The sequence below is a fragment of the Cryptomeria japonica genome, chromosome 1 (genome assembly GCF_030272615.1).
Source record: "Cryptomeria japonica chromosome 1, Sugi_1.0, whole genome shotgun sequence".
Classification (NCBI taxonomy): domain Eukaryota; kingdom Viridiplantae; phylum Streptophyta; class Pinopsida; order Cupressales; family Cupressaceae; genus Cryptomeria; species Cryptomeria japonica.
Genome location: NC_081405.1, coordinates 355,248,026 through 355,275,162, shown reverse-complemented (window position 1 = coordinate 355,275,162; position 27,137 = coordinate 355,248,026). Strand labels below are relative to the sequence as shown.

The window sequence follows — 27,137 nt, the reverse complement described above, 5'->3', positions numbered from 1 at the left end:
CCCGCTCAAAAATGGAAGCCTAAAAACTAAGAGCTTCTATTTTTCAGGAGCGAATTCCAAATAATCCTGTAGGCCCCCCCCCCAAATCTCCATGGGACCACCTCTTCCTTAAAAATAGAGCTTAAGCTCCTCTCATGGGACCCCTTCGTAAGCTGGTGGGGCAATTTCTAACTCCAAAAATTATAGGCCTAAAAAGTAGGGGCTCCTATTTTTTGGCAAACGTAGCAAAAAAAACAATTTCTTCATAAGACCACCTCTTCCTTAAAAATAGAGCTTAAGCCCCCTCCATAAGACCCCTGTCTTAGATAGTGGTCCTCTCAAAGAGCTTTCTTCTAAAATATTTTAAAATGTATTATTAAAAATATATAAGAGCTATCACAAATAGGGGTCTTTTGGGTTTTGTAGAATGGATAAACTTAAAACTTTAAAATTTTATATTTTATATAGTTGGTGAGTCTTATGACTTTTTGAAACTTTGGTAAATATTGAAAATAATAATCTTCTTTTAAATTAATTGATTGAAATTTTAAAATTGCAAATGAATGACACGTAACATCAAAATAGGAATTTTGAATAGTTTCTAAAAATACTCACTAAAAATAAAAAATAAAAATAAATACTCCTATTTCCTTGAAGACGATTCTAATCTATTGAAAACGTATTTTTTTTAGCTCCTCATATCCAAAAAAATTGACGAAACGGGTGCCATTGAACCGCGTCCTGAAATATTTATTGACGTTTTCTTTAAATAAAATTGACGTCACCGTTTTGAATTGATTTACCGCGTGCCTTCCACATTAACACTATTAAGTAGTGCATTTGTCAGTTTCAATTCATGGTGGCGCGCATTTGGAGCAGAATTCGATCCATATTCTCTCTTCAGGTAGCCATTAGCAACTCCATTCCCCAGTTTTCTTAAACCATTTTTAATTGTTCTTAATCTAATTGGATTTATGATTTCTATTACGAAATTGAAATTTTCTTCTTTTCTTTAGAAAATCCAGAGGGGTTTTTAGATCCGGAAATTTCTTAAAAAGCATGTTTTTCTTGTTTTCCATTTGGGTCTGCATTGTGCGTTTAAATGCACAAAGCTGTAATCGGGATGAATGGTTTTGAGATCCGTTGTTTTAAGAGGATGTCATTTTCGTTCAAAGGAAGGGTTTTTTGATTATGTCTTAATTTGATAATTAGGGTGGTTAGGATTGAAAGTTATAGCTGGTTATGGTTGTTTTGTTGTCTTTTTGCAAATGTAGTTGTTGGTCTCTGCCATATTCCGTTTCTTGATTAATGTTGGCAATGCGGGTTTTAATGTGTTTTCCGCTTTTTCTGTTCTTGGTTCCAGCTTTTGATAGTTTTTGAGTCTCTTAGCACCTCATCAATATGCCTCAGATTCAATATTCCGAGAAGTACAATGATGATGTTTATGAGTACAGGTTTGTATCTAGTCCAGCTGCCATGTATGTAAGATTTTGTAAGTTCATTTCTTTGTTTTCACTGATTATTGAGGTGCTACATTCAGTCCAGCCTAGTGGCTGGATGTAAATTTAACAGTGTATTAGGGGTTGTCCTCGATTGCCTTTAAACTTTGTACCAGGGTTGAATTGGGTGAAGCTAAAAGTTGGTATAATGTACTAGCCATTTCATCAGATCGAAGGTTTGTAGTTCGGATTGCCTTGAATATCAATTCTAATCATGAGTGGAGCCTTTTTAATTAGGTTATTTTGAAGAAAAGTTGAAGCCATTTCCAGGAACATGGTTCAATGAAACAGTAGAACATCCCGGTATTTTAACTTCTCGATTTAGCATTTTTCTCTGAAGACCAATTACTCTTACTTTGCCATTTGGAAAACAATGCCCAAAAGATTCTGAGTTGGCTTTATAAATTTCGAAGCTCTCTAGCACCTTCTCAAATTCCTCCAGAAAAATACAATTGCTCTGAGTTTAAGGGTAAATATTATTTTTTGTTTAAAGGATATTTTCTTTTTGTTTTATTGTCTTGAATGTCTCATGGGGTCACCTGTCTAAAAACAATGAATCTTGTCTTTTTGTTTTCTTTTCTTGAATGTCTCATGGGGTCAACCGTCTAAAGACAATCAGAGCACTACCTCCTTCTCCATGGGACTGGGCTGCATCCTTAGCATTTGAGAGACGAAGCTTATTTAGACTGCCCTTCATCTTCCAGATGAAATCATCAAGAGGTTCTCTTCTTTATGGGTTCTATTCTCCTACTGTTAATTAGAAAGAGAGACAGGAAGAAGGCATTTTTACGACATCACTTCTTTTTCCTCCCCATGTACTCATCACAAACCTCTTTTTATAACGTGCTGTTTACATGCCTATGTTGGTTTACTGAAAAGACTCTTACCCAGCTATCAAGTTGATGCAAACAATCAGGAATGAAGGACCTGATGGCATCTTTGAAAATATTTTATTTTATTTTAACTAGATGAGATGCTGTTGTACAATTATGTTGAAAGTGTGCAGAAGCAGACATGTGCCCACATGATGTAACACAATTACGAACATATTTTACATGACTTCTTTTTTGCTTACCAGGCAGCCATCTGATTTGGCATACTGTCAAATATATAACTTTTCTAAATGTTGGTGCTATAAATTTTAGAATGCAATTTTACCTTCAAGGCCAAGGGGTGTCTTTAGGAAGGTAAACTGAGGTTCATCAACAAACTATAGGGGGTTAAAGGCCAAATGAACGAGAGTGGATAGGCTCTTCTGCACTTTGCACTTAGCTTAAACCCAAGAGAGTGTTTCTAGAGGCATCCTATATAGGATTGAAGGTACCATAGTTAAGGTAGTATGAGAAATTTTGCAATTGTATTTAATGTAATTTTAACCCCAAAAATTGTCATTAGGTTAAAAGCAAACCAATTGTGGTTATGATCTTTCTATATAGTTGATAATGGCATCACTACAAGAAATGCAAGATCAAGACAGGTATACAAGATTCACAAAATGATCAATTGGTAAGGCTCACAAATAGTATTCTCTCTAGTTAAATTGCGAAATCATGAATTGTAATTATATTGAAACTTGTTCTAACTAATGATTAAGATTTTGTCCTTTTAAAAGAGTGATTGCATCATGCGTTTCTTGGATGGTTGCCTATCCAAGCAGTCGCAAAGTCACAGTTCGCAGGAGGAGACAAATAGATAGTAGAAGTAAAGAGGAATCAATCTAAGTGTATGTAATGTCCCCTACTAGGGCATGCCTGTTTCCCAAAAAATTTACATACATCATTATACATTATTATGCCTTAAATCAGATTATTAAAACTATTACTATAAGTATTCATAATACAATTGATAATTGCCATATTTAAGCTCTCAAGCCTTCTTTCCTAATCATCAACACTAACGAAGGATGGGGAATTACTATGTTAGGGCGCTAGAAAACCATTCTCCAAAAATAGGCCCAAGGGTTTCAGGAACACCTGTCCATACCACCTCTTGGGGCTCACCTATTTTGTGAGATATTAATACCGCCTTTCCCTAACAAAACCGACCTATCCTCATGAGTGGCAATAGAGAATGATTAAGGATTAAGTCATTAATATGCTAATCTCTCATGCATTATGAATGTATATGTAAATAAGTGAAATTAAGCGTAATTATCATATAAATCTGATTTCCCTATTATTAACAAATGCAAATCTTAACACAAGACTATAATTAACAATCTCTACAACTTCCCACCCAAGAATTTCAAATTTCAAACTCTTGCCCTGCACATGGTCATTGACAATGGAGGGGGCTCCACCCCTCCGCTTACTGACCCTCCACCCCATGCGGTTGTCGTGCCTCCTGTGAAACCTGCTACGGTTTCAGAGAAGAATGTCCCCACGGTCACCCCAGTGGATGAGTCCCAGAAGAATGTTCCCACATATATCCAGATGGAAAAAGATGGGTTTCCAAGGGAATCATCATGTAGCAAGGAAAAAGGCGCTGATAAAGGAGAAACGTCAAAAGCAAACCGGAAAGGTGCGTTGATCAAGGGGACCCATGAGGTTGGGACTCAAAATATTAATCCAGAATACATTCAAACGGAGGATGGAATGGAGATTCGACTCTCGGACTCTATTATGGATAGAATAATGTCCTCTATGTGCAACACGTTGGTGGGGAAATTTTTCTCCTTCAAACCAATCATTGAAATGGTCCAAAGATGGGTGGCTGCTTGTTGGAATGTTAAGGGTAGCGTATCAACAAGTGCTATGTCGGGAGGGTTGTTCTTGTTAAATTTTACAGCGAAAGAAGATTTGATTAAAGTGCTTGCAAGATCTTGGGCGTATGACAAACATCACTTGTCCCTATGCAAATGGAAATTGGGATTTGACCTGGCGACTGATCTTAATTGTACGGCTTTGGTGTGGGTTTGTTTGCCTGGTCTATCCCTGGAATTCTGGGATGATCAAATCTTCAGATAAATTGGCAACACATTTGGGATCTATGTGGCTTTTGATGTTGCGACACAGGCTAAAACCAGGTTAGTCTTTGCTAGATTCTGTCTCAATGTTGCTATTAATAAAACATTGTTGAACTTATTACCTTACAATCTAAGTGGGGTAAATGGATGCAAGCTTTGGTCTATGAAAATGCTATTGTTTTCAGCCAAAGATTCTCGAAACCGGGTCATGTTATAGCTAACTGTAAGTGGGGGTGGAGGAACCTAAATTGAAAGGTATTTGCTCTTCCCCCCTTCAAAGGAGGTGGATAAGCCAGGAGAAGAGGAATCTCAAAGCGAAGATGGGTATCCCTTCACGGAGGGATTACTGAACCTATTAAAATCCTTGGGGAGTCCTCCTTCGAATGATCAAAGTGTTGTTAGTCTGGCCTTGAAAGCTAATGACAAGAGTAATTAGACTCAATCACAGAAAGAGTTTGAGGAAGGGGAAATCCCCCACACCCCAAAACAAGTTGTACTGTGAGGGATCCCCTTTTAGAGGAAACTTCTTATCCAAGTGGAAACTGAGTGTGTGCAGAAGACTGACAGCTAGACAAAGGTTAGTCCTACAGTGAAACCTGTGGACAGGGAGGTCCAAGGGAGGGTGTCTAAGATGAATGAGACTTCGGTCCTAAAGGAAGAAAAGAGTAGAGAATCAAAACAAGGGGCTCCCAAGAATTTGGAGTAGACTACCTGTTGTGACCTTTTCACACATCGTCCCATTGCAAACGGGGACCCCCTCTTTTCCTGCTTTCCGCGTTGGTTAGTTTAGGGTTTTGGTAGTAGAGTGGGCAATTTTGAGTTTCTCATGCCCGAGTCTCGGAATTTTAATTATGCCTATTGTCCTTTAGGGTTTTTGAAGTTATAGGATCAAGCACGTAAAGTTGAGATTTTAAATGATCCTAATTTTGTCCGAGTGTAAACCTTTTGAGAGTTAACATGTTTTTGAACGTCCTCGTTGGTGATTTTTAAGTGCAAAGGTATTTTAGAACCTTTTAGAGTGGTTTTCTCGCTCCTTGGAAGTTATTCAAGTTGATTTTGCACTTTATCCCAATAGCTTTCCTTGTGTTTCGCTCAAATTTTTGGCAAATTTGCTCGTCCAGATGATTTTTATTGAGTTTTGAAGTTTCCTAGTGATTTTGAGTGGAAAAATCATCATTTTCCGGATGAAAATCCATATTCTAAGGGTTAAAAGGTCAAAATTCCACACTAGAGGTGTTTTTCCCCTCATATTCTTGACTACCCATGATTTTCCCCACTCAAAATCCAAACTGGACATGGATCTCCCTTGGAATTCAGACATGCCTTGTTTTTCCCCACTCAAAATCCATACTAGGATTGATTTTCCACCAGATGACTGAGAATTTGATTAAGTGTTGGGATTTCTCTTGACTACCTTTGTTTTTCCACTGGGAGTGTGGATAAGGTTACGAATGACTTTTATGATGATTCCTAACATGGATCGATTTTCCACCAGGACTTTTGTGACGAGATTTTGTAGATTTTTATGCGGATATTCATTCCAGACCCTAGGCGAATTTTCATTGGGAATGATTTTGATGTTTTTTGTGTCTGGATGAATGTCCAAACAGGGGTTGATTTTCCCCTAGGAGGATTTTTGTGCTAAGTGATGAAGTTTAAGTTGGAATTTTCATTCTAGACCCAAATCAATTTTCCCCTAGACCCATTTTTGTGCAAGTTGGTGAAATTTTGATAGGGATTTTTATCCCTACTTGGATCGATTTTCCCCCAAAGGGGATGTTTAATGATGTTTAATGAATTTTGTTGGGATTTTAATCCCAATTAAAATCGATTTTCCTCTATTGGTCATTTTTGATCTAAATTTTAAAATCTTCCAATAAAGTGACCCACATTTAATTGTTTTTTTTAAAGTGCAATGATTATTTAAAAATAAAAAATAATTAATAAATGATTTGCAATGAGCATTTAATGATTCTACCTTCTAGAAGCAAATCAGTTTTTTGCCAGGCAAGTATAAGTACAAGTTTTTTTATCCCACATTGCTTGTGTGGTGAAAGTTCAAGGTGAAGACAAGTTTTAAAAGGAGGAGGCCAGCATTATTATATTATTATATTTGCCAAGTGTGTGCTTGCTAAAGCGATTTTTCTCCCAGCTCGCAAATTTTGATGAAGTGTCAAGTTGACACATTGGGTTGAAGATTGTTTTGTTGCTCATTTTTCCTCATTTCCAGCCCAAGGCAATTTTTATTGGCTGCCATTGGAGTGTGTTGAAGCTTCATTTTTCAGACTTTGGCGATTTTCCTAGAGCTGGCGCCATTTTTGGAGGAGGGGCGATTTTGGTTTGGAGGAGATTTGCCTTCATTTTTGAGTGAATTTCTTCATCATTTGTGACGTCTTGGTTGGGAGATTGCTGTCAGACACTTTCAGACCTGAGTTGTGACGCCATTATTGAGATTTCTTACCTCCATTGCTGGTTGGAAAATCGATTTTTAGACATACATTTTATTTCCAGCTCAATTCCAACCTAGGCGATTTTGTCCGAAGGCTGATTGGAGGCATTTTCAGAGCTTTTTAAGTTGTTACAGCTCTGAAACGCCATTGATAGGCGGCTGTCCTCAGAAATACTTCATTTCCAGCCACTTGTCATTTTAGGCGATCTTGTTTGGAAGACATTTTTTGATCATTTTTCAGGGTTTTACTACTTTGCAAGGTGTTGGTAAGTCTGAAACAATTCATTTTCAGACTTGTCCTCAGAAAATATTCTTTTTACATACTTACATTCCCGGGATTGATTGTTTTCACCATTGAAATCGATTTTCATCAAATTTGTGCATTTGGGTGATTGCAGCGTGTTTTTTAGAGATTAATTTGTGAAGTTGCAGGTTGTCTTCAGATTTTTTGGCAGCCATTGTTGACCTCAAAAGGTGTCTTCAGACATAGTTTTGTGTGAAAACATAACCTTTTACACCTTTCCATAGTCATTGTTTGATCTGGTATACTCCTTTGCACTTTAATTTGAATAAATTTCCTAAGTAAAAGGAGGCGTTTTTAGACTTTGGTCTGAAACTTATTAATTTTAATGAATTTCATGAGGGTTTTATACCCCAACCTTGTCACATTTTTGCATTCTATTGTTGAAATCTATTGAGAGTGTGGATTATTTTCCTGATTTCCATACTTAAGTTTGTCTAAATCATTAAGAAATCAGAATTTTTGTCAGGAATGTTTTTCTTAAGTTCTAACTTCTAGCTTCGTACAGGTACGATGTCGAAGTTCGGACTCAAGGAAAAGAGAGAACAACAGAAGATTGTTGAGACTAGATTCTATCTAGAATCCAAGATGTTATCCAGATAGAAGGAGGTTATAGACACGAATATGCATTTCCTGAACAATGAGCCAGATGCGGCAGCGGATGTTCGGAATTGGGAGCCAGATTCCTTTCCCAACTTATGTGAACATTATGAAGAGTGCCATTTATCAGGCCGCTGGATTTCCACAATCTATACAATGTAGTGAGCTTATCCTGGAGTGTGCAAGATGTTATGATCCTCACTCCCAAATGATCAAGACTCCTAAGTGTGCCATCATTGCCTACCTTGTTGAGGATGCGATTGCTGAGGTGTTTGGAATTCCATGTGAAGCGGACATGAAAAATGTAACTAAGGATGAATATGAAGATCGATATAAGAAGATGATGGATGCGTGCAAAACTGTAGTGAACAAGGAATGGATGATCGAGCCTAGGACTCATCATTCCAAGGCTCCCAAGACACTCATGTGCACAAACTTCAAAGAGGAATATAGTGATTTAGTATTCCTGCTTAACTGAGTGATGGGGATGCCGCAGGCTGCAATATATGATGTATGGATGTTCTATTTCATCTAGGATTGTCTGAAAGGAACATTGATAAATTGGTCTAGAATCATAAGTGACAATCTGGATTTTCAACTAAGGAATGTGGAGCGATCCTAGTCATTCGCCATGACTTCCTATTTGGTGTACCTGCTAGCACAATTTGTTTTTTACAAGGGATTGATATGCAGAGGTGAAGTTGGGAATGGACAAGGACAATTCAAGAGTTATGAGTGCTATCCACAACTAAACATGTATCGAATTGAAGATTATAAGAGAGTGAATGATGTATTCACAATGTACATAACGCGAATGTTGCAAGGTGGAGTCCATAGGAGGTTGTCCAAGGAGGCAAACAGAGCTGATAGAGAAATATGGATCGTGGTATATACAATTTCCCACTTTCATGTACCTTAGGATTCATGGGTTTCAATCCGAACCATACAGGCTTCCTAGGTATCCTTTTGATGGAGTGATCTTGTTGGAAGTGGTGAGACAGCTTCTGGAGTTTGATTCTATCCAAGAGGAAAAGCACAGAATGGGCATGCCATTTCCTATTTCAGTTGGTAAGACATTGGAGGTTTGCCAATCTGTCTTAGCAGCCAACACAACAAGTGAGGAACTTGCATTCTATCGATTTGCAACATACAAGAGAAGAGAAAAGTTTGATCCAGATAAGAAAGTTGGAAGGATTAGGGGAGAAAAGCTCATCCATAAGGTAGACATAGAAGATTATTGGGCCAACCTGATGGACGAGCAGGCAGTAAAGAGAAGAATGTGGTCCAGAATGTCAGTGGATTTCATGAGGAAGTGTGGACTTTTCCTCATTCCATACCAAGTGTTAGATGACAGGGATCATACACATCCACGATATGAAAATGAAATGAAGAAGGCAATTCTATTGCCTAATTGGTCGGAACTAGAAGAAATAGATTTGAATATATTGATGAGAGAGGTCTTGAGTTTCTTTTGAGCATGGGTGGATATTCAGATGAACAGATTAGTTGATATGGGTGTTACCTTCACTTATGAAAAGATGAAACTAGAGGAATCCTCTTCCGAAGATGATCAGAGGACTATTAGTGATATCGGGATTCATGCGGATGAGGAGAGTCAAGCTCCCAAGAGAAGGAAGAGCACGCCAGGAGAAGTCAAGGCTAGAGGGAAGAAGATTGAGGAGGTTAAGAAGAAGAAGAAGCAAAAGACTGTCATTCCTTCACCACCCCTCAGTGTCTCATTAATCAAGGAAGCTGAAGTACCAGAACAAAACAAGGGGATTGAGCAATGTTCCAACACAGTGATACTACCAGAGAATATTCAGGATTTACTTGCCACAACGACATCTACTCCACCAAATGAGGATGATGATCAGCTAGGATCCCCTACTGCCTTTTTGGAGGTTAGTTTGGGAAAGAATGTATACGATTTGACCAGGGATAATCCTGATGATGATGATGATGTTATCTCGACATTGAGAGGGCTTGATCTAGAGATGTGTCTCGATGATGGTATGGAGATGGCCGCTATTCCTGATTGACTGATGAAGAGTATGGAGAAAAATAAGAAGATGATAGAGGCACAACCTATTGATGACATTGATAACTACTTAGCTAGGAGCAATAAGGAGAGAGAACCTAAGAGAGATGAGATTTTGTCACACGTAGCTAGAGATGAGACAGGAATGCGGATTGTGCAGGTGGTTGTTCTTATTGGAGGTGTGACGGCGGACATTGCTACTCCCATGGATTTCTAGATTACTTTAGTTGCCCTTGGCCGTACTACAAGAGAGCAGGAATTTCAAGAGGTTGGTGATAACCTCAGGGCAATCGGTGCGAGATTGGATAGAGAGATGGAGAAAAGAGAGAAGTACGAAGAAGAGAATATCAGACTTAGAGAGTACATTGCAGGGATAAGGCGTGAGAATCCCACCCTTATTTCCCCTATTGCAATTGATCGTGGACTACATTCACATTATGAGGCAGTGAGAGATACACTCTCGGAGGTGGAGAAATGGATTGAAAATACAAAGAGACAGGTGGATGATTTCCTTACTTAGTTTGTCCAGGCATTTGACAGGACAACCGGGCTCATATTCAGAATACAGTATTTGGAGGGAGTTTGGGAAGAATTCCGACCTATTCTGGAGAAGACTATTCCACACCTCTAAGCTTTGAAGAAGTTCCCTAAGTCCACATTGGTCAGGGAGAATGTTGTGCACAATGGAGATAGATATGATTTGCATGGTTGGTATTGTTCATTAGCCATGAATAAATCAACTTATGAGAGTGCACAACTGAGTTGTGCAAAGATGGAAGGATCAATTCATGATATTCAGTTGAAGATCCTTGCCTCAATTGAGGAGTTATTGGGGGTTGATGTCAGTGAAGCCAATGGTTTACACTTAGCAGAATTAAGAGACAAAATGAAATTCATGTATTTCAATCAGTTGGACTCTTTGAAGAAGAGTTAGATAGATGATTTGGTCTCTTTGTTAATTCATGTTCATAATTCACAGAAGCTTATGCCAAATTGGGAGAACACTTTGGATGCTTGCTCGGATGCTTTGGACGTGATTGATTTACAACAGGATACCTTACCCAACATTTCCATGGAGGAGTTAGATTTTGTATTGGCTAGATTCTTGGAGTATGCTAGGAGAGAGAGAGAGATGCAAGACAAAATCTTTTAGAAGATTCCCTATTTGATGACTAGGTATCTTTCTATTGAGCCATATGTTGGTGGCTCCATTTTTTATGTAAACCCTAATTAGGGCAACTCTAGGGTTTTGTTGGCATGATCTTGTCCCTTGATTTTGTTTGAATCTTGGCTGTCCATTTTGTATGAGACTCTATATATACCTCATTGCCTCTCATTTGTAAGAGAGTTTTTGTAGAATTGTTGGTATATGTTGCAGCTTTTGAATATAAATCATTGTTCGACTTGATGGTGATTTTGTTTTTCAAGTGTTGTTTTGCATTCAAGGTTCTCAATTCCTCCAAGTTAGATTAGAATTTTCTTTCATGTTTGTTAGATTGAATGAAAGAATTGTTGAGTATATTTGTGTGGAATCTATTAATCCATACCACTAGCCTCTTGCCGATTGTATGTGCGCCGTGCGTGGAACCGGAAATTTATGCAAACTTAACTTCGATTATTACATATCCATTGTTATGCATCAACTTGGATGGTCTCAATGCTTGATGGTAATTGTTTGAAAAATCTATGAAGTATACCCTAGATGATTGCACTAAGCTCGTGTCAAAATCTATTCGATTTGATGGTGAGACCTTGCCTAGTTTGATTCCACTAAATTTGTTCATCATTTCCTACATTCCTAGGCTTAGAATAGATTTCCCGAACCCTATTCCCTTTTGCCATTTTTTAGTGAGTCTCGAGTCCAAAACTACATTGCCATATCTGAAGTTATCAGCACACCCATTCCATATCATGATAAATGAAGTTAATTCGAACAATTGTGTAAGTCCCTAAGTGAAAACAACAATTCACATCGACCATTGAGTTACCCACTCATCAAGACCTGACTGTAGAAACCTTGGAATCATTTTAGTTGATCTTATCCTTAGCATCTGAGGTGATTTTGTTCAAGAGAGGGTAAAGTGCTTTGGTATTTTATTCTGAATGTTATGTGCATAAAACACACATCAACACTACCCTTGAGCCCAAGAAAGTTGACCCCACCCCAATGTATAAAGGAGACCCATTAGGAGAGGAAGAGGAAGAATGGACTACTTGTTGACATGTTTTTTTGACAGCGTCGAACACAGAATAAAGTTGCCTAATGGTCACTTCACTCTCTCTTGATCAAAGTGCGATTGCATGCTAAGATTGCAAGAAGTTCAAACAATTGACTCCAAGGTTCCTTTATGCTACGGACGTGACTCAATTGGCTGATATGATTGCTAGTAATCTAAGGGGCCTTACGTTTGCATCATTCTTTCACTTCTTTGTTGTGGTTGAAACTCCATCATCGGATATGGCAATTCTGCGATGCTGCTGCTTCGAACGGACTAAAATGAACTGAAAGTAAAAGGGAAAGGGTTTAGAAGGATCTAAATCTACTCCTAAGGGCAATGATAACAATGAATAGTGCTCTGGTGGACAAATTCCAAATAAACCAAGCTTTGCTTCGCCAAGATCAACTACAACTCCGCAAGAACTGGTGCAATCTTCTGGGGATGCTAGAGGATTTTCAAATCGAGAAAGTACATTTGAATACCCAAAAACGACGCAATCCAAATGACCATCCACAATCGAACTTAGCACAAATTTAGGGGGTTCAGGGTAACTTTACACTGCAACTTACAATCAACAAGATGCAAAAAGTATGAACCATGGAAATTCATTAGACACCATTACATTCTCTATTGAAATCAAAGCACTTTACTACTTCTAATCTAAGTGAGGAAGATGAAACCATGCAAGCTTTGAAAAAATAACTTAAGTGGACACCATCAAAGAACAACGTTTCACTGTTATTATCTCAAAACTTATCGCAACAATTTCATACAAAGCTCCCTCCTTTTACAAATGAGGGGGGTCACCCCTTTATATAGGCTTCAAGCCCTGGCTACATGCAAAACCCTAATTAGGGTTTGCCCAAAAGATTCTCCACTCAAGATGCAACAAGGTGGGAATCATCAATAAATACCCCATAAAGCCCATATACAATTAATTACAATCTTTCCAAAAATGGCACCCATAAAGCATTAATTAACCATTACATTCAAAAGGTGCCCACTATGCAATGAATGTACCCTCACGCAAAAATCGCCCATGATGCTATAAATGCACCATTATCTCTTGAACGTGATGGCTGCATGTAGAATGAATATGTCATAATGCCATAAATGTGACGGCTGCATGCAAAGAGATGCTTCATTAATTCAGTGTGCGTTGACTTGGTTGCCACTTGGCGAGAAAACCTTGGAGAGAGAAAACTTCAGGAGAGAAGAATTTGATCCATGAAGAATTTTCTTGAAGTTTCTCGAACTTTCCTTGCTCTGGAGGAGATTTTTAATGATTTTCCACCATCTCCTATTTTTTAGGAATTTTCCACAAATTAGGGTTGCAAGTCCAGGAGGGAGAGAATTCTCCTACGAATCCAAATCTATGAAAATTTTGAATTTTGGATGTGATTTGATGCCCGAGAATGGATTTTTCAAAAATTTTCTCGAGGGGAAATTTATTATTCAGTTCAACCCTGATTCCTTCCTTGCCTTAGAAATTGTTTTTTTTTTACCTTCAATTCATCCCGACGTGGAATTCATGTTGTTAAGGAATTCTCCTTTGGAAAGAAATTTGTTCCTTACCTTGAGGAAGGAAATTCTTCATGCCTTAGCCAATTTTCATGATTTCCAAGAACTATGTCTTGAAGGAAGAAATTTCAAACACTTAGTCAATTTTTCACCTTTCCTGGAATTCTGTCCTGAAGTAATTTTCGACACAGCGCCAAATTTTCACCTTTCCTGGAATTTCTTCTTCTTGGGCACAATTCTTCCTCGAGGAAGGAATTTTTGTGCTCTTTGAATTCATCATGTTTGCAGGGAGCTTTTCGATCAATTTGCCACATTTCCTATTTTTTTGGAATTTTCCTAAAATTTAGGACCCGGGTTCAGGAGATAGCGAATTCTCTCATAATTCCAAAACTGCAAGAATATTTGGATTCTGATAAGATTTGGTGTCCAAAAATGGAAATTTCAAAATTTTTCCTGAGGGGATTTTTGCTTCTCCATTCCTCCTTGAACCTTGGATTTTCATGCCTTAGACAAATTTTCAATCTTCAAGCTTAAGCATGGAATTCACCATATCTTGGAATTTGATCATTTTCCATGCCTCCAAGCACCCCTCAATTTGGTGCTTTCCATTAGTCTAGGGTGCTATTTCCATGTGCAGAGGAATTCACACTTTGTTTGGAATCTTCCATTACTTCCTTGTTTTGGCGCCTTCACCATGCATTGGGCGGAATTTCATTGTGGAGGAGGAATTTCATCAAATGTTGAATCCTCCATGACCCCTCCATTTTTGCGCCCTGCTGAGTGTTTGGGCGGAATTTCACTGTGGAGGAGGAATTTCATCAAATGTTGAATCCTCCATGACCCCTCCATTTTGGTGCCCTGCTGAGTGTTTGGGCGGAATTTCACTATGGAGGAGGAATTTCATCTTTTCATGCTTCTCCTTGATACCTTGACTTGGGCACCTGCCTTTGAACTTGGGCAATGATTCTACATTGGTAAGGAATTTTGTGATTTTGAAGCTTTCCATGACCATCAAGTTTTGGCGCCCTGGTACCTTCCTTAGGCGCAATTCTCCCCAAGGCAAGGGATTCTTAACTTCAACATTTTTCCATGCATCATCCACTTTGGTGCCCTTCTATGTCTTAGGGTGGAATTTTGCTAAGAAGAAGGAATTTCATCACATTGAAGGTTTTCCAGTATAACACCTCTTTGGCGCCTTCATCATGGCTTGGGCGTTAATCTCCTTTAGGCGTGGAATTCTAAACTTTCTCCATTCTCCTTGAGCACTCCAGTTTGGCGCCCTCCCTTGGAGTAGGGCGGAATTTTCACTAAGTGGTGGAATTCACAATTTTCCATGCTTCCCATGTCAACTTCACTTTGGCACCCTTGGCGAAGTATGGGCACTATAACCACCTAGGCAAGGATTTTCACATTCTCCACGTTCTCCATGGACTCCTTTGTTTGGCGCCCTTGGCCAAACTTGGGTGCTGAATTGACTTGGGGAAGGATTTTCATGATTTTTCCTCATTCTCTTCATCAGGATATATATGAAATATAACATTTAAGTATAAGTGGCACTTATACTTTAAGTTATATTTCATATATATTGTCAGGATGTTTGAGAGTGGTTTCAGGTCTGGAGGAATCATAACGCAAATTTTGGATTTTGGAAGATCTTTCAAATTTTCAGACTTAGTCAAATTTTAGGCCATTTTCGGATCAGGACGACATTGGTGGATTGATGTGAATTTGCAGACTTGGATGATTTTGCATGCTTTCCTCTTTTGGAATAGGAATTCCAAACTTAACCATTTTTTTGATCCAACTTGTTTGCCTTCTGACTCTTCCGGATTTAGAAATGATCTTCAGGAGCGTTCAGTCTTCAGCGTCTTCAGGGATGTTCAGTTTTCAGTGTTTTCCTATGAAGAACTTGCCAAAAATAGATTTTCCCAAATAGTATGTGTTTCAAAATGTCAAGGTTTGGGCAAAATAGGTCAGGAAAGCACTTACTAAAAATAGAAATTACTAAAAATAGTAAGTTTGATTTTTGGCAAAATTAGACCAATCTGGGGGGCAGTGAAACTTACTAAAAATAGTAAGTTCTCTTAATTCGCTCAAATTTTATTGGGAGGTCCCTTGAAGGGTCCCGATTCCAGTTCTAAGTTCATTTTTTCCAAAACCCTAAAAGAAACCCCTAAAATCTAGGATTGAAGGCAGAAACCCTAAAATTAACAAAACGAGTCCTAGACTTAACCAAATTTGCTCAAACGAAAAGAAGACTTAATCAATATGACCCCCAAACACTTGCAAAGCAGAGAGACTGATGAGACTGCTGTGAAAAAGACCCAAAAAACAAAGCCAAAAGACCGGAAGGGCCTAAAAAGTAGGGGGTCTCCATTTGCAATGGGGCAATGTGTGAAAACGTCACAACACCACCCCAAAGAGAAAGCCTAGAAACAAGAAGGTGGATGTGGGATCAGAAAGTAAGGCTAAGACTATTAAGAGTACTATTAGCCATGTTAGTATGCTGTGGAAGTGTTTTTATGGTTAGTCTCTTTTTGTTTGCTGTTGGTGCTTCTCTGGTTTTGGTTTTGATGTTCATAGTTGGCGATTAATGTGCTACTACTGGTTATCTAGCTGACTTTACGCCCTTTGGGCTATTGTATTTTGGGGACAGCACCCCTGTTTTGCTGCTATTAATATAAAAAACAAATATAAATCTTATTGGCATTATTTCTGCTATATGTATATATAAGAATAAATGGAACAGCTTATATTATAGGCAATATATCTGCCCCTTATTCCTAATAGAATTCAAATATAACATTACTGTCATAAGCATTTAGTTCACAAGAGAGATACAGCATACCAATCTGTTGTTACACAATGATTGCTAGTAATATAAATGATCTGCTCCTTCGATATATATTTATATGTCTACTGTTATGTATATCCCAGTCCTTGGGGGTCAAACTGTATTTGTATCCCTTTGTTGCCTAAAGAGTTATGTCTTTTCTTGTTAGTAATGGCATGTCTCTTGCAATCGCGTCCCTTGACTCTTCATCTACTGACCCTTTTGAGATTACATTTTCTTAACTAATCTCTTATGATCTCTTGGCCCTTGATTACTTCACATTAATTGCAACCTTCAAAGAATAAATTATTCTGCCCGACGCTTGCTGAAACTCATTCGATCATTGGCGGATTTGTTTGCTGGTGTAGAATTACAAGTTTGCGCCCAGGTAATGGGAAATTGTGAGGTCTTATTCTAAGACGATTTTCCAGGAGTGTGTTAGTGTGGGGTTGTGACAGATTGTAATGTCCCCTACTAGGGTCTGCCTGTTTCCCAATAATTAACATACATCATTATACATTATTATGCCTTAAATCAGATTATTAAAACTAGGGAACAATTAGTATTCATAATACAATTGATAATTACCATATTTAAGCTCCCAATTCTCACTTCTTCCCTAATCATCAACCCTAATGGAGGATGGGGAATTACTATGTTAGGCTGCTAGAAAACCATTCTCCACAATTAGGCCCAAGGGTTTCAGGAACACCCGTCCATACCACCTCTTGGGGCTTACCTATTTTTTGAGATATTAATACCGCCTTTCCCTAATAAAACCGACCTATACTCATGAGGGGCAATAGAGAATGATCAAGGATTAGGTCATATGCTAATCTCTCATGTATTATGAATGTATATGTAAATAAATGAAATTAAGCATAATTATCATATAAATCTGATTTCCCTATTATTAGCAAATATAAATCTTATTGGCATTATTTCTGCTATATGTATATATAAGAATAAATGAAACAGCTTATATTATAGGCCATATATCTTCCCCTTGTTCCTAATAGAATTCAAATATAGAATTACTGTCATAAGCATTTAGTTCTTAAGAGAGATACAGCATACCAATTTGCCGTCACACAATGATTGCCAGTAATATAAATGATCTGCTCCTTCGATATATATTTATGTATATCCCACTCCTCGGGGGTCGAACTGTATTTATATCCCTTTATCGCCTAAAGTGTCACGTCTTTTCTTGTTAGTAGTGGTATGTCTCTTGCAATCGTGTCCCTTCCCCCTTCATCTACCGAACCTTTTGAGATTACGTTTCCTTAACTAATCTCTTACGATCTCTTGGCCCTTGATTACTCCACATTAATCACACCCTTTGTAGATTAAATTATTCTGCCCAATGGTTGCTGCTCTCATTCAATCATTGGTGGATTTGTTTGCTGGTGTAGAATCACAAGTTTGTACCCAGGTAATGGGAAAATCGTGAGGTCTTATCTAAGACGTTTTTCGAGGAGTGCATTAGTGTGGAGTTGTGATAGTCCGACCTTCCCGAGATTGCTTGTCCTTGAGCAGTGTGGGTTTCTATTTCTTGAACTTGATTTTGTGGGTGTGTTATGCTTCTACAACTTTTGCCAACATTTGTTTTATGTAATGAGTTGTGCCAACATTTGTGTTACGCAATGAGTTGTGACGTCAAGCCTACTATTGAGTTGCAATTGTATTACACCAATTTACCTATGCGATGTGGTGAAGGTGCTCTTTTACTAATTATAATCATGCTGCAACTATATCGCAATGATGCTCTAAGACCTGACCAAGGCATCTCCAAATCACTATGATTATTTGAGCTCAATGTCTCATAGTTCTATCGTGGGTATTCATACTATGTGATCTCATTCCTATCTGTGCTCTATGGGATACTACCCATGGAGGATACAAGCATGGATGATGTGCAAGGGGTTTGCTAGGCTAAGCATTTGTGGTTAAATGTCTGCACGATGGCCTCACATTTGGAGATTATGCTAGATGATTGGTGATCTGGAGTGGAACAGGCTGATAAGAATCTCTTGACTTGTTCTCATCCTTGTGGACCATGTTCTACTCGTACAAAACCATTTGTACCAAAAAGTTATAATGATATTGTTGAAAATTTATATCTTGCCATAATTGGCTGTGGTTAATATATTTTATTATAACAAGAGGAATAAGATGAGGATGGCACGAAGTTCAGGATACCCTTATGGACTACCATCAATTTGAGAGCAGAGTGTTGTGCCTTGAATGATACTGATGGACTTCTTGATAGTTCGTATCCTCTGGGGATACTTTGTAGAGGTTCTCTAATACAGGCTTTTATTACTAAGGGCGGTATTTCCTTTACTACGCATAGTTTAACTAAGAATCGTTTCCGTAGAATTTGATCACCAGATCTAGATTTCTTTAGTATTGAAAGACACTAGATCATGGGGCTAGTCTTGCTTAAAAGGGTGTAAAACAGGCTTGGAAAATAAAAATAAAAATGTATAGATATATGTAAAGCATACACATAAGGTATAGAGCATATGCAGATACGTACATGTGAGTACACTCAATGAATGAAGTAACACATAAATACATGTAATGTATGACACATACACAAATTTATGCAAAACACAAAGCATATATGAGAATAGTACTCGTGGAGTAGTCATGCTGAGAACACCAGTCATGAAAAACACATAAATATGAGCACACACAAGAAAGGTATTCACGCTGATAATCATATTAGGCATAAATCAATCATGTGAGCATTAAGTATACACATGAATCATACACACGAATATACATAGAACATGAAGTATGCACCCAAATACACACAAGGTACATGAATACACATAAGTCATGAGTCATACGTAAGTCATGAATACTGTAAGGCATGGATGATATACACGTGATGCATAAAGCGTGAAGTATACAAATGAATACACTTAAGGTGTGAAGCATATACATAAATACATGTAGCACATAAGAATGAATTCACTTAAGTCATGAAGCATGTACGTGAATACACATACCACATCAAGCATGAAGTATACACATGAATTCACTTAAGGCATGGAGCATACATGTAGTGTATAAAGCATGAAGTATACACATGAAATTTTTTAACACATGAAGTATACACCTGAAATAAGGCATGAAGCATACATGTAGTGCATAAAGCATGAAGTATACACATAGAACACTTAAGGCATACATGTGGCACATGAATCATGAAGCATGAAGGGACAAACATGTAACGTAGAGAAATATACATAGACACACACAAGGTATGAAGCATAAGTGCATGTAAGGCCTGAAACAATATGTAAGGCATAAAGATTCCACATAAGGCATGAAGTAGTACACATGGGGCATTGTTGTGACGTTTTCACACATCGCCCCATTGCAAATGGGGACCCTTGCTTTTTTGCTTTTTAGGGTTTGTTTTTTGGTCTTTTAGGGTTTTGTTAGTTAGCCTTTGCATTTTTGAGTGTTGTCGGGGAGATCAATAGGATAGCAAGTCCGGCTTGAGTGAAGTCCTGATCCTGAAATTTGGCTAAGTCTGAAAGTCCTGATCCTGAAATTTGGCTAAGTCTGAAAGTCCTGATCCTGAAATTTGGCTAAGTCTGGAATGTCCTGATCCTGAAATTTGACTAAGTCTGGAAACTGAAAAACCTCAAAAAACTAGATTTTGCAATATAACTCCTGGAGGTCTGAAACCACTCTCAAACATCCTGAAAGTATATATGGAATATAACTTAAAGTATCCTTCTTTCTTATACTTAAATGTTATATTCCATAAAAATTATCCTGATAGAGAGTTCAAAAAGTCAAATTTCGCTCCCGTCCTTCACTGAGGATCCAGAGCGAATTTCGCTCCTGTCCCTCTCCAAGGGACCAAGGCGAAGCGCTCCTGTCCCTCACCAAGGGTCCAGGGCGAAAAGGCTTATTTGAGTCATTCCTGACCTTGTTTGGTCAAATTGGAACATCAAAGGCATGGTGAAGGACGAAATGAGCATGATAGAGCATCGAGACAAGACAATGAAATGATGAAGTTTTTGCCTAGAAGGTCAAATTCGCTCCTGTCCCTCACTGAAGGACCGGAGCGCTTTTCTTTATATGCACATTTTTAGACATTTCTTAGACTTTAACTTTTATTCATAGCATGAAGTAAGATGATATCTTCCTTAGCCAAAGAAATTTGAGATGAAAATTGTAGTGACTTGGCCTTGAGGACAAAAATCGCTCCTGTCCCTCACTGAAGGACCGGAGCTTGAATTCCGAATTTGCATTATCCTCGCAAGATTTAAGTGATTTCGCAATTTGAAGAGGTCAAAAGAAGTATGTTTTGCCCGTTGAATATAACTTGAATAGGCCACAAAGGAGAGAATCAACCCAACTTGCACTAGGCGCTCCTGTCCCTCACCAAGGAACCACAACGATTTTCTCACAAGACAAACTTCGGGCAAAGTCAAAGCAAGTTTTATGTTTGAAATGAATGAAAAGGGGCGTGATTGGTACAATGAAGATAATTTCGAAGGCTAGCAAAACACAAGTAAGCTCATAGTTGCAAAATCGCTCCTGTCCCTCTCCAAGGGACCAGGGCGAAAAACACATTAGCCAGCCTTCCTCTCCAAATTGGGACGAGTCCAGGCCAAGGCACAAGTTTGGAATGATATTTAAAGTGCTTCAAGATGGAATGAAGTTGCAAGGACCGCAAAATTCAAAGAAAATGGGCTAGGGCGCTCCTGTCCCTCTCCAAGGGACCAGAGCGAAATCTTCAAAATGCCTAAGTGCCTAACATTTTGAAATGCTATTTCTTGTTGCCAGGACTCAAGATGAAGTGGGGAGTGATGTTCTACGTCTAGGAAGTAATTCGAGGTTGATATGATCAAGAGTTTGTGCAATAAACCAAAAGTCGCTCCTGTCCCTCACCAAGGGACCAGGGCGAAAATGTCCTAAGGAACACTCCTTCCAAAGATCGAATAGGTTAAACTCAAAGTTCCAAACAAGAATCCCATTTTGGACGTCCAGGAAGAGATTTTGAGCGTGAAAGCAAGGAATACAAGGCCAAAATGAAAAAGCGCTCCTGTCCCTCTCCCAGGGACCAGAGCGAGGTTATTAACAAATTGATATTTTTACTATGCCTAAACGCTAATGTCCTTCAAAACACATTAAATGCCAATTTCGCTAAAACTCCAAAATATTTTAAAAATCAAACTGACATTTAATAAAGGCGCATAGCATTTAATAATTAATTTTGAGCCTTGGAAAATCGTTTTTTTTTTATTATTAATTGAGGCATTTCGAAGTTAATTATAATTATTATTAAATTAAAAGATGAAGCGCTTGAGGTATTATTTTTACTCATTTTATCAAGTTGGCCTCTTCTTTTTTTAATTTTATTTATTTTTTTGCCTTTATTTGCAAGGTCGGCCTCATGGGTAAGTGGAAGGTGAACGCTCTATATATTGGAGGTGTTTTTTCATTATTCAAATCATTCACTCATTGTTTCAAGTGCGATTTGGAGAAGCAAGGAAGGAAGTGCGAAATCCAGAGGAGTGGAGCGAATTTCTACTAAGTGTCGAGAAGCTAGTGGAGGGCGAAATTCATCTTGAAGGCTATTGGAGAGGCGTATTTCTTGCTAGATTGGAGGATAAATTCCAGATGTTTTGAAGGTATTTGAAGGCGAATTTCTAGATTTTTGAAGAGGAAGGTGGAGTTCTTTTCCAAGCTAAAGGGGGCGCATTTTGCTAAAGGGAGTCTTGATCTGCATTTTACCTAGCGAATTCTCTTATTTTTGCATCTTTTCTTAGATTTAGTTCTCAAGTGGAGGTATGGCGAGATTCTCCTAGTCTCAATTTTGAATTTTGAATTTTCAATTTCAAGTGGCTTAGTTAAATTTAGGAAATGATAATTCAAAGATTTATCATGAGGTTTCCTAATTTAAAACTTAAATCCTCTTTCTAGTCTATATTTCCACGTTGCAAAACATGTTACTAATTTTGAAATGTTGTGTAGGTATCAAGATGGCGACTCCCAAACTCGAAGGATCTACAAGTCGGAAGGCTCTCATCAAGGAAAATCAAGCTAGATCAAGGACGGTCTCCTCCAGGACGATCAAGCAAAGACAAGGGCGACCTCCTCCAGCCTAGCATCGACAAGGACAACTTTCTTCGATCCAGCATCATCAAGATAAGGGCGACCTCTTCCAATCCAGCATTCCAAGGCGAGGTACATCATCATCCTGCAAATCAAGGACACAGAAGTCAGAGCAAAGGGTTCGATTAAAGAAGCAGATAGTTCTAGATGAATTAATTAAAGCTAGCTTCTCAACAACATCAAGTTGAATATCTACCAAGTTACAAGTGTCAGACGAGGTGGCATCCTAGTCATCACTTCTCCAGTCAGTGTGGTCCACCTCAGCATGTCCAGATTCAATGTACCTAACTCATGGAAGGTGGCACAAACTCCGATGTACCTACCCCAGCTATCCATTGGTGGAATTTTCTAGAGAGGACATGTGTCCAAGCAATACAATTTTATCATTGGTCAAGCATTAAATGTTATGTAATGGTTGTAACAAACCCTAATTAGGGTTTTCATTGTTGAATCTTGGCCATTGATTTCAAATCGATCTAAGCCATCGAATTGTATTGAGGGCACTATATAAGCCCTGGCCTTTCATTTTGTCAAGGCAGTTAGAGGATAGTTAGAGTTAGAGTATAGTTGGAAGCAGTTAGAAGACATATAGAGAGTAGTTAAGAGGTGATTAGAATAGCAATTAGAGTAGAGTAGAGAGAGAAGGCAAAGATTGTTGCCAAGATGTTGTTGTAAAAGACTTGTAACTTCATTGAAGAAATGGTGAAATTTATGGGTCGATTCGACAATTTGCATGGTCTTTATACTTCTCATGTTTGATTTTATTATTTGATGAGTGGAAGAAATGTGCTTGATTGATGGTGGAATTCATATATCCAAACTACTAGCAGTTTGTTGATTGCAGACTTGCCTTGTGTAGTCAACTGGAATCATTCAGCTTAAGCCTAACTTCAATTATCGCTTCTTCATTGATATGCATCAGCGTGATGGTGTCTATGCCTGCAGTGATGATTTGAACATCATAAAGCTTTCCTTCGAAGATCGCACTAGCCTTGTGGAGATGGTCCTGCGATGTCAAAACAAGACCTAGTTAGAATTTCATCAAAGATCAATCATTGCTCCTACATTCCTTAGTATTAGGATTAGATTCTCTCCTTGCCCTCGTCTTTTTTCCTTTTTTTGCAAATCAAAGCTAGTGAAATCCTGTGTTCCAGCAATATTCAAAGCAGATCAGACGTTCAATCATCAAATGTAAGTCCCCTTGTGATTCCAGCAAATCACATCATACCACAAAGAGCTTATCCACACGTAGAGACCCTACATAAAAGAACATTGGAGTCACCCTGATTGATCCTTTTTTGCGACATCTTCAACAATCAGAGGCTTTATTCAAGAGAGGATAAGGTACCCTTGGGTATTTTATTCTGTGTATGATTGTGTACAAAATACACGTCAACAGGCATGAAGCCATATAAATACACGCCAGGCATAAGCAAACATTTGAAAGGCACATACATAGAAGTGCAATGTTGGCCTATTTGTTTTTAATCCACTTAGGAATAGTTACCCCTAATTGTATGGCAGTTAGGTAGGTTCGTCCCGCAGATTGGCAGGGGTGGTGCTCTGATACCATTTGTAATGTCCCCTACTAGGAGTATGCCTGTTTTCCATAATTAAATATACTTCATCATACTTTATTCTAAGATGATTTTCCAGGAGTGCGTTAGTGTGGGGTTGTGACAGCATAAAATGCATGAGGAATAGATATCAACACAGAACATACTTAATCTTCCAACATTATACTGCATAAATCCACATGTAAGGAAGAAATGATCATCACAAGTTTGCAATGTTTTAAAAATGCTGTTATGTTTCTCAAATCTGTATTACACTCATATCAGCAAGAGTGATAAGATGGAACCTTAACAGAATGCTATAAATTCCCCAAAAAGGATACGCATATTTTTGGAGACTCTCAATATTTGACACCCATTACGATCCTCTAGATCGCAGATGCTTAAAAAATCCACCGACTTCTTGAAACTGGAAATTTGGTGATTGAACCCCTAAAATTCACTTGACACTGATATAAATATGCTGGAAACAACAATAACAAATCATTGTGATGAAGAAAGAACTTGCATTTAGAGCACATGAGAAAATCATGCCCTTGTTGCCTGCAGGAACTAGTATCAGACTAGGCATTTTAAAATAACCTACTGCATTAAAGGTAGTTTGTAGGGTTTGCCATCTGTTGCTGAGAAATCCATCCAAAAGTGTGCTTAAGAGATTAGATCTTGTTCATGGGCAAGAAAAATAAATTTAGAATGTTGTAGAAGTTGAATTGGAGCCTTAAATGGTGATATGGAAGTTATTGGTGCAGTTGAATTTGATTGTCGAGGGTTTTCAGAGCATGGCAAAACTTGGTGCAAATTTTTTTAATGTTTGGGTGCTAGGAGGGACCATGGAAATATAACTAAAGAGGGTTGGGGATGAAGAGAGGTTGAGGATTGGGAATTGGGATGGAGCAGGGACTTGGGACTTGAGGAAGCACAAGGGAGGAAATTGCAGGAATGGGGGGTGGAGAGAATTGGGGACCAGGGAGGAAATGACTTACGGGATGGAGTGGGGGGGAATAGAAGAAAAAGGGGACTTGGGATGTGAGGTAGCACAAGAGAGGAAATTGTGGGGTGGAGAGGATTGGGGATCAGGGAAGAAAGGACTCATGAGAAGAATGAAGTGGTGGGGAGTGGAAGAAAAAGGGGACAAAGGATTGGGAGTGGAGACAGAATTGGAACCAGGATAGTGCAAAAGTTCTAGCGTGCAAGGTTTGTGCAAGCCCTTGAAATTCGAGAGGAGGTAAAATGTCACAAGATGGGTTTGGGAGGTAAAGGCTTGGGAAACCACACAAAATTGAAATTAGTCATTGAATACTTGACTTCCTTAACACATGGGGGTCTAGAAAGGGAACATCACAAGCCACAATTGGGCAAAATTGGAAGGACTCAGCTTAATTTTTGCAATTTAGAAATTTTCTGATGGGGTCGTAACAGTTAGGACTTAGGACTATATTTGGCCTAGATTAACCACTTGTGACCTAATAGATAGTGATTTATTTGTATTTGGAATTTCTTTCTCACATTCATTAACTTGCATCTAGGCTCAAGCACATGCACTCACACACATACTCGTTGTTTCAAAGTTGATTACTCTTATAAATGCGTGCATTGGACTCAAAATATAGCCTAAAAATTGATACAATTATAATTTTACCTCTAATATCTGTGAGTTGCTTCCGATTTCCTGGTGACTAATTGCTGTTTTTCCTTGTATTCCTTGATGAATTATGTTATCAGGCATGTGGTTCTTCCCCCAGATGTTGCTAAATTGCTTCCAAAGAATCAGCTGCTTTCAGAGGTAAAATGGCATAAGATTTTATGCAATTTTTATGTTTCTTTACTCTTATCTTTGGTGCAATGTATTATCTTTATTTTATAATGCATTCTGATATTTTATTGTTAAAGAGTTCTTTTTAAATTTATTTATTTATTTATTTTTATTGGACTATTGTATCAATGTTAAAGAGGTAAAAATGTTTCTTGATTATTTTTTAGACTGAATGGCGAGCTATCGGAGTGCAGCAGTCTCGGGGTTGGGTGCACTATGCCATTCATCGTCCTGAGCCTCACATTATGTTATTTCGGAGGCCCTTGAATTATCAGCAAAATCAACAGCAACAGAATGGTGTTCAGTCTCAACCAATGGGCATGAAGGCTCAGTAAGTCTCACAAGGAGTGTTAAAACATCTCGAAGAGGCTTCTTTTTAAGCGAGGATAATGATATGCCTAGGACTGAGTGTATGAGTAATTTTCTAGAAACCTTGATGACAGATAAAGGCAAATAATGCTGTTCTTGAAGTTCCCATTTTCTATGTTAGTTATAACCATCTAGGTAAGCTTGTGAGAGGTTTCATTTCTGTAGTTGACAGTGATTGTCTAGCTTTCATTCCTCAGTTTAGTGGTTATTGTTGCTTGTAAACTGGTAAAGTATATTCTGGCTTTGTGAAATATTTGGAAAACTTATTGTAAACATTTGCACACGAACTATTAAGTTTGACACTTCTATCATGTACTCAGTTTAGATCTCCATTTTTTTTTGAATTGTTTTAGATTCAAGGATCAACATATACATTAGCCAGGGATATCGAATCATGGCATAGAGTTAATTATAGTTTGCATTTGAACCACAAAATTCTTGTCTCCTTGTAAAAATTTCTGAACCATGTTATAAATCCTTGCCTGGTATGAGCTCATCACCTGGTCTTCAACTTTTTAAATTTTAAATCTTTGTTCAAGTCGTTTAAGTTCATACTGTGGACCAGTTTCATACAGTTCCCTTGGAGGGCTTTCAAGTAGAATGATTGATGTTTGAGTTTTAGATAATGTGAAATAAAAATGCTATATTCTTTTTTATTTGTGTGCTTTTTAAGCTCACTTTGTGGTATATTTTTCCTAAATGAAGTTTGTTTTTGTTGGCAATGTTGTGAAGGCCTTTCACTGTGATACATATCAAAGTTTTTGTTTTGGGTTTAGCTTGAATAGTTTTCCTTAACGATCAAGCATAGCTTTTGCAATCCATTTATG

At 38.1% G+C, this 27,137-nt stretch overlaps 1 protein-coding gene across 1 annotated transcript; it reads left to right on the top strand.

Moving 5' to 3' along the window:
• Positions 1 to 715: 715 nt before the first annotated feature.
• On the top strand, positions 716 to 26,621 carry LOC131069136 (cyclin-dependent kinases regulatory subunit 2). Its single transcript, XM_058004475.2, has 4 exons — positions 716 to 883; positions 1,343 to 1,433; positions 25,851 to 25,911; positions 26,109 to 26,621. The coding sequence occupies exons 2-4, from the start codon at positions 1,381 to 1,383 to the stop codon at positions 26,274 to 26,276; spliced, it is 282 nt and encodes a 93-aa protein (XP_057860458.1). The 5' UTR covers positions 716 to 883; positions 1,343 to 1,380; the 3' UTR covers positions 26,277 to 26,621.
• The last annotated feature ends 516 nt before the right edge of the window (positions 26,622 to 27,137 follow it).

Excerpts from the sequence above, each read along its gene's own strand:
- LOC131069136 (XM_058004475.2), top strand. The coding sequence starts at position 1,381 with ATGCCTCAGATTCAATATTCCGAGAAGTACAATGATGATGTTTATGAG. Across the intron at positions 1,434-25,850 it reads GATGATGTTTATGAGTACAG|GCATGTGGTTCTTCCCCCAG; the intron begins GTTTGTATCTAG and ends TTATGTTATCAG. Across the intron at positions 25,912-26,108 it reads AGAATCAGCTGCTTTCAGAG|ACTGAATGGCGAGCTATCGG; the intron begins GTAAAATGGCAT and ends ATTATTTTTTAG.